The following is an 8,680-nucleotide window of genomic DNA, read 5'->3' as shown; positions in this document are numbered from 1 at the left end:
ACTGCCTGAAAACAGGTGGTGCCCAATATAGCTATTTTTTTATTGGCTGATAACACTGTGATAATATAAAACTGTATAGAGTATGATAAAACACTTCCATAAAACAGAGTAGGTCTGTATTATAAAATAAAAAAGACTATGTTAACAAAAGGAAAATAAAAGAAAATATCACAGTAAAACAATGGTACCAGTTTCCTCCTGTATTCCCAAATGTATTGAAAATGTTTAAATTATGCAGCACTACAGTAAGTTGCTTTTATTTTCTCTCCTGATTTTAAACAGGCACTAAGTCAAGCAGCAATAAAACCTATTAATCAATACAGAAGATGTTACTCATCACGTAACGTTGCACGTAGATTTAAGGAGCGATGATGCAGTGGCCGCTAAAGAAATGCATTATAATTGCTTCTCTTCCCATGGGCTTAGAGGTTTCTGCAATTAAAAGCAGGTCAATAATTCACAATAAAGGGAACAGCCATGTTCCCATGTCACCCGCTGGCCCGTGACACCATTTCCAAGGACTTCGGAGGTTTTTTGGGGTGCGACAGAACTTTTCTGTGCATTTGCAGAGTTATCTCAACACCTGTTGAGACGGAACTAAAATAGTCTATGTCTGTGTGCGGTTTTTCATTATTCAACAGACTACAAGTGTATTTAAAAAATAACCCTTAGCACATGATTTACTTCCCATTCTTCCCTAGGAACGTTTTCTTGATCCCCAGTAAACATCACCACTGTCCCCTCCCAGAAATGTGACAATATGAACCACCATCCAATGCAAAATCACTTTTAATTTATCCATAAACGTTTTGATCAGAAATACATAAAGTAACAATAATTTAACAGACAGGCGCTGCTAGCTGAAGAATTCCAGCAACGTGATTTTGTGCAAAGAAAGAGAACAAGAAAATGGAAGAGGTTGGATATTTTGCCCAGTGGATACATACGTCCTTAAACAGTGGACTTTGATTTCGGTGAAAATACTTGGAATGAGAAGATTCAAGAGCGGGTCCTACCCAGCATCAGCTACAAAAGTACACAAGCATTACTAACCAGCTGAGGTGTAAACCCCGTTTGTTATCAAAACCCTTTTGTTATCACGTCTGTGGGGTTGTTTGTTTCTATTTTAAGAGACGCCACTTGTGCAAGAAAATTTGAAACACAGCTTGAAGATGGAGTTTTGGAAAGGCCGACAGAGCCAATGGTCATTAGTGAACTGGCAGTGACCAATTATTGACTTTTCAACCCAAAATTAGAGGAAATCTAACTGACACAAAGCAGAGGGGAATCCGGGCTTAAGCTCAGGTACACGTATTGTCTCTCTTACTAAATTTTATTCTCTTGTGTTTCCCATTCCACTTACGTTTCGAGACATGCCCAGTTTACACCAATTAAAAGCCCCACGATTGCCACGCTACGAGAAAGCAGCGTTTAGAGTTTTGTGAGAAAAAGAAGACGGTGGTGGACCCAACGATAACAGTCAAGATAAACTAATTCCATAGTTCTTAGAGTAAGGATAACAGTATATTGAAATGTTTCCAACTCTTTTTTAGTTCTTAAAAAAAGGAGTACAAAATGATACTTAAACTGGCAAATCCACCGGGGAAGGTGGATTCGCACAGCCCCGTTGGGGAGCAGTGACGCTCTGAGAATGGCTTTTTGCCTCCAGTTCTAGAGCCCGTGTCAGGAGCGGGACCTGTGCCGCATCCTCTACGTCAGGTTGTTGTTCAGATGGGTCTTGTTGAAGAACCTCCGCGCTTCGACGCTGCTCAGCGACACGGAGCAGCGCGACGGGTTCTCTTTTCTGTACTCGATGCTCTCCATCATGGCTTGTTTGATCACCTGGAAAACAGGGAACGACCTCTCATTCAGGGAAAAATCACCATTTAATGATTTATTAACTGATAGAAAAGACCCTTTCAGCTATTAACTGTTGCTCCTGCTTTTATCACTGCTCTGTCACTGAACAAAGTGATTGCTGAGTATTAATACGCTTTTTTTGTCTGTATAAAGCAACAATTTTAATGTCGTTAATTAAGATATGACTGCATACCACCAACATCTAAGAATATACATTACTTAAACCGAGTCCCAGTGAAATTCTGATGGGTAAATCAAAGCACTGAGAAAATCCATACTTAAAGGATCTTGAAAATAATTATCTTGAGAAAGAGTAAATCATCGCTGTGGTGTCCCTTGTCCTCAAGTAACAAGATTTGTTCACTAACACTGACAAAAAGTCATTTCTTTATCTGGGATGATCATTGGCACTTGTGAATGTGGCAACTCAATCTGTGGATGCTGGGATCACGGTCTTGTGTTACAGCGAGTTGGGTATCGAGTACATCGGTACATCGAGTTACGGTATCAATTTAAAAGAATTATTACTGACTTGATACAGACATTTACAATGTTGTTTTTTAAAAAAAATCAATTTTCCTTTTTTCCAGTTAGAAAACTGACATATATCATGAACCGAGTATAAAACCCTGATCACAATGTCTCCATCCCGCGCAGACTCCTTTGCTCAGTTACCCTGCAGAACTTTTTTGATGGTAAAATGACAAAAACACCCCAGGAACGCAACTACAAAGAGTATGAATTGGAATGGATCCTAACAAGCAGAGGCTCAAACACGACGAAAAGCACACATGCTACACTCCAATAGTTCTGCCATTTGGAAATGGTCACAATACATCAATCTTCTTAGGCCCTGAAATACTGTTGAGAGGTTTTTCACCTCCAGTGTCTGGACTCTTCTTCCGAGGCTGGAAGGGCGCACGTTGACCACCCCACAGTTTGTGTATGAAGAACCTACCTCGGGTACACTCCAGCCCTCATTGAAATAAAGCCGATATTTTCCCCTGGCTATAACCTCAATTCTGAGAGCGTACGTACGTCTATGTTATTGAGGGTGTTGAACTCCATCAGGTCATGAAGCCTCTTGAATGCCTCGTTGGGATATTGGAAGTTGAAGGTGGAGAACGGTGTATTGGGATCATCAAAAATGTCAAAGTCTGCAAAATCCTTCTCTTCCTGCGTTTCTCTCGGAACGCCTGCGTACAGAACAAATACAACAATACGATCTAAATGTGAGGTCTGAGGACTTACCATCTTGTTTTGGAATGGCCCTAACTACTACAGGTAAGATAAAGAGTTATTTCAGAGAGAAAACATTCCTCATAATCACCACGGCATTACAAAACTCCAAAGGAACTTCTGATTTAGCAGCAGACACTGTGCGCGCACCTGGAGCTTTGTACTTGCGGAAGTTGATGTTGGCCAAAACAAAATGGATGATAGTTGGACAGTCTTTCTCCGAAGAGGTATCCTTTGGTTTGAAAACATAGCACTCCTTCAGGCCCTCTCGATCAAAGACATTCGGGTCGATTTTCGGGAAAGGAAGCTTGTTCATTTTGGCCCATTTTTCAGCAAGTAAAATTTCCTGGAAAGAGGACAAAGACTTATAATCATCTGCTGCAAAGTGCGGTTGTTTTGTAGAGAGACACAGGTCAAATTGGTCACTGGAAGTAGTTTGATTAACTCACGCTTCGTTACGGCCCAAGGACCGATTAAGTCAATCGATCTTTGTACAGATGTGGCAAACTGGGCACCTACTCCAGCCTGCCCAGGCCCCCCCATTTGCGATGATTCACAGGAAGGCAAGAGCTGATCTGGCACATAAATCTCAGGGCGAATTTACTGAGCTGACAGCTCGAAAAAAAACGTCTGTGATTTTGGTTGCAAACTGAGTTTCAGCGCTATGGAAACCAACGCGAGTTCATAAACACCAGTCCACGCGTTGTTATGCTCCCAGTCACATCACAGCGCAGCCCGGCATTTCAAAGCATGCTAAGGGAAGAATTCAGTCTGGAAAACAGGCTTTTTTTTCCTCCTGACAACTCGGTAAACAAAATAATTTGTAAATAATGACTCAAAAGCGTGTGATAAGGATGTGCGAGAGGGAAGGTCAATGTCTTTAATCTTGGTTTTGAATGAAACAGGACCCTTCTTTGGGCAACTGTTTTGGATACGCAGGAGACTGAAAGATAGTGGGTGTAAAACAACAAAATAAGAGCGGAGTCATTGACTCCAGCTGGCTGATTTCCCCATGTGCTGGAGTAACGAAACACATTCGAGTGCTCCCACAGACACAGGCCAGCTCCGGAACCGCTGTTTGCTTTTTGAAACCCAACCAGAACCAATGGGATTGCACGGACAGTGGACAAAACTGGTTTCTGTCCTTTAGGCCATGAGCACACGGCCTCAGCTTGTGGCCCATGCCCAGGCGTGAGCTGGAGCTACGTCACTCGTCATTATACACAGATTTGCGCGTCGGAAATAATGAACCATTCCCTTCAACGGTGGCTTCACCAAAACCTAAAGCGCCATTTAATTTTCCCAGCGTTTTCTTCTTGCGTAAAAGGATTTTTGCCTTTTTGAAATTAGAGTTTATGGAAAAACCTTCAGGACACCACTTGACTTCCACTCAATCTCTCCATGTTATGATACATGTGGTTCAGTCAATTCAGGGAAAACGAAGGATCTCAGCACTAGTACAAGTCTTGCCAGTGCTCCCCACTTCCAGGTAGTCCCCAAGAAACCCAGAGTACAGAACTTACTCCTCTTGCTTCTCCTGAAGCTTTGTTGGTGCTTTTGGTGTTTGCTTTGCTTTTTGCATTTGACAACACTGATTTAGAGCTCATTTTGCTACTGCTGTTATTTTGTAATATTGTTTTGGGATGTTGTCTTGATAGCACGAGGAAGGAAAAAAACACTACTTGTTCTAATTGAAATTTTTCTCCAAAGTAACAACTCTGATTGTTTCTCAAATGGGCAAGTTCTCTCAGTTTCCTTAAAACTTATTTTTTAAAACCCACAGGGGTTTCAAATAAACGTTGCCACTTTGAACACCTCTCAATAGCCTCCTAAGTGCTGCTTTTTTTTGTGTTAGCTACCAAAATGGTCCAACATTCAACTTGTCTAGTCCATTGGGCATGTTTGTATAGGTTTGTATAGATGCTTCCACCTGCTGGATCTCTCTGTGGTTGCTTTGCTCTTGCCTGAATAATTTAGGAATCCTACTGAAACCAGTACTGGGATTATCCCCGTGAGATGTAAATGAACACTTATATATTTAGTTACGTATTTAGCAATACCGGAATGACCGAGGCATTTCAAGATGACGACAGAAAACGATTCATTTCCATGACAGAAGAGAACAGCTGCACAGAGCACAATGGTAAATAACTGACTTAATTGTTTAATACTGACATAACATAAAACTCTGCAATTCAGTGTGAAAGCAGGACTTCCATCAAAACAACAGAGCTACTAGTTGAAATGAATTATTTTAGCCTTCTTTGTGTCAGTTGTCTCATGTGAGTCATGTAAACAGGAACCGAAGCAGAGTGCAATATTGGGCCTGGATGTGGAAACAAACTGCCCTTTGGAACCATGGGATGTGCCACCAAGCTGGCTGGAAAAATACAACCGAGTCAAATCTAATTCATGAACACAAAGAAAGGAATGGCCTCTCTCACTTACTTTGAAAGGAGGACTGGAATCACTTGGCCTTGCAGAAAAATCAAAAGAGATGATGAGATCGACACCTCTCTGAGGTCTCAAGATAAGCGGGTACGGCAGGTTGAAGGTGAGCCCGCTGTCCACTATATGGATCTTCTTGCTCTTCACATCCAGCGGCTCGTATATCCTCTCAAACTCATCAGGATCTGCGCAGGACAAATAAAACAAACCAAAAATTGCCATATCGGAATTTTAAGCATCGAGCAGAATTATGTATAAGCCCCTTACTGCTGTTACCGTCGTGGTAAAGGACAAAACTATCTCCTGCCTCCAGTGCCCAAAATGAGGGCTGGAAAAGATTTGGTTTCCCCTTTAATATCCGTCGGTGAAGCTCAGGAAAGGACGAGCAATCTGTCCCAAGTGTCTTTGCGCTTATCAAGTCTCTGGATTCTACTAAACGATCCCTGCAGAGCTCAGAACTTCTCTCCTGATGGTCTTTTTCTTGCTCTAGATCTTCACAATGTTTCCAGTGCATGTTTCTGGCCTTTTGACTAATGCTCATATCTGTAGAGGGCAGTGTAATCTAAGGAATGCTGAACAGAATAATATATTTATTATTGTATTTACAGATCTATTTCTTTATTGTATACAATATTTATTGTATAATTAGATTTCTCAGCACCCACTTATTGGCGATGGACGTAATTTGAAAAAAAAAAAAAGATATTTTAATGCGAAGAAAATCCATTAAAATCATTCAAATTCTCGTTCCAATCGTTTCAGGATCCACGAAAAAAAATTATTGCTCTGAGCAGCAAAAAAATCTCAGAGCAGACATTTTGACTTTTTATTTCTGTTATTATTATTATTATTATTATTATTATTATTATTATTATTATTATTATTATTATTATTATTTCTTAGAATGCACTGTGAAATGAAGCACAAGTTTTGTAATATTTGCCTTGATTTCTAAGGGAGAAAACACTTTCAAATCATTGCCTGCTGCTAAAGGGCCAAGTGTGTTTATAGACCTATTTTAGAACCAGTTTTATTTCATAACCATGTGTTGGCATAAAGCAATGACAATCTTTTACTGGTAAAAAAAATACACTTACTACAGATCCTTTTAGCACGAGTAAACCGGTTTTGTATTCCCCCTCCTTTTTAAAAGATATTTCAAACATAATTTAAGCTTTGTTCTCATTAGAATTAAAAAAAAAAGCAAAAATAATTTTGTTCAAGTTTTGTATTATCTTATGAAATTTGAATTTGAAGTCAACTAGTGATTCTTTAAACAAGAACCGTACCGCCTGTAATCACGTTTGTGATAGGAGTGTTACTGCACTTGCAAACTTCCTACCAAAAAGGTGTTGAGGAACAAGACAGTTCCTATTCTTAGAGCCTTCATGGCTCCACCATCAAATTTATCATAATAATTTTATTTTATAGATGATAAAATATCATAAAGCCGTCAAAAAATTGTAATGACCGCATATATGTCTTTTCTTACTTGTGGTCTTCTGCAAACGCAGGAGAGACTCAACCTAAAGGTTTTGCTTTTTATTAGAATTCCTTTTAGAAGTACATGAACTTCCAACCCATCTCATGAAAGATTTGTCGGTATCAGGAGCAGCTTTCAGTGCATCAAAGAGCAAAGTGGGAGCAGCAGGAGATGCTGAGGAGCCCAGTTCTGCCTTAAAGCAGCGCAGATCTGTCTGATCTGCAGTAATCAGATCCATATTTGCTACTGACGCGTGTCTGCTATAGCGGAGTTTCCATAAATACTGAAATAAGGAAGCAGATTCTGAGTTATTTTTTCCCCTATTGTTATTCACTTGGCATTTTCTCCAGTGATTTTGGTGTGTTGTAACATCAAGGCACAGAAACAAAACACGATGAAATCACACAAGGGCTGTAAAGTAGATTGGAGATCAATTACGAAAACGCTCGGCAAAAGCGGAATCTGTAGCAAAGCCAAGCCAAGTTTTACTGCCAGACCAAGCCACTGCCATCTAGGCAGAGCCTAAACTCCATCCTAAGGAACAGCTCTAACATGGGCGTAGCTCTAGCACAGCTCCATCCCTGCAGCACAACGCGGGGGTCACAGAAGCTTTGACACAATTGGAGATGTAAAGGATTATTTAGATCCTTTCTGGTAAACTTTTGTCTTCTTCACAGCACCTGGTAATAAAGGAAAACTCCTAAAGCAATTCAGACTTCTCTCTGTACTCAAGCTGACAGTGGTAGGAATACATATGCAAAGCTTAAATGCATCTAGCGCCTTGGTAATATACAGTATTTTAAATTTACGCCAAAGTTTCCTTTCTATCTACTCCCCTGGGCTCCTAGACAAAATTCACAGCATTAAAATGTGGATACACTTACCACGCTACCGAATGACTGAATTTCACATTAACTACTGAAATTTCAAGGGGTTTTAGCTATTCTTGATCATAATATTGCAACTACTCACGGCTGTTAGATTTGTTAGCTGAGGATTAGGAGCGTGGGCTTCAGCTAACGCTAAAAAAGTCGCAGTTATGTCCAATTTTTGCCAGACATTTTACCCCAAGAAGTTTCAGCCACTGAAAAGTAATTGTCTCGGGGGTGCAGGCTCGTTCTGTCAAACCAGCATTTTAGTGCAATTGAAATGAAAACCCAGGAAGTTGAGAGTTGATTCTGAAGATTATCCACATGTCTTAATTATGCAAAATTCTCATCAACTGCCATTTTTTCCAACCATAAATTTACTACCCTCTTTCCTGCCTCTTTTACGACCACTATAAATATTAAGATTACGCAGCTGTAAACACCTCTGAGATGACAAAAATATTTAGAAAGTGGAGTACAGATGGAAATTACTATAGAGGCACTCAAAGGGATTTGTTACACGAACAAATACACATCAGAGCGCGTCTGCTACTTAAGCTCTTAAATGACATCTGGTATTTACTGTTGCATAATGACCAGGCAGGACAATCTCTTTCCTCTGGACAGGGAATAAAGGCTGCAGGGACTCCTGTTATTGCGAGGGCTGGTTGGCAGCGCTGTGCTGCTACACAAGATCGGGGAGAAACGCCATTGTCAGTGATTTGTAGCTCCTCCACTTGATGGATGTCAGGAATAATCCACAATAATCCAGAAGTAAGTT

At 40.4% G+C, this 8,680-nt stretch overlaps 1 protein-coding gene across 1 annotated transcript in view; it reads right to left on the bottom strand.

Moving 5' to 3' along the window:
- Positions 1-771: 771 nt before the first annotated feature.
- The window catches only part of PLA2G4A (phospholipase A2 group IVA), a 74,026-nt gene continuing 66,117 nt past the window's right edge, over positions 772-8,680 (bottom strand). Inside the window, exons 15-18 of the mRNA XM_082053577.1 lie at positions 5,548-5,732; positions 3,250-3,445; positions 2,899-3,056; positions 772-1,842 (exon numbers count right to left, since the gene is read on the bottom strand). Coding sequence (XP_081909703.1) covers positions 1,711-1,842; positions 2,899-3,056; positions 3,250-3,445; positions 5,548-5,732 — 671 coding nt within the window. The 3' untranslated portion in view covers positions 772-1,710. The remainder of the gene's footprint in view (positions 1,843-2,898; positions 3,057-3,249; positions 3,446-5,547; positions 5,733-8,680) is intronic.

Source organism: Streptopelia decaocto, assembly GCF_964273445.1.
Source record: "Streptopelia decaocto genome assembly, chromosome: 5".
NCBI lineage: Eukaryota > Metazoa > Chordata > Aves > Columbiformes > Columbidae > Streptopelia > Streptopelia decaocto.
The sequence above is the reverse complement of the archived record's forward strand: the minus strand, read 5'-3'. Positions and strand labels throughout refer to the sequence as shown.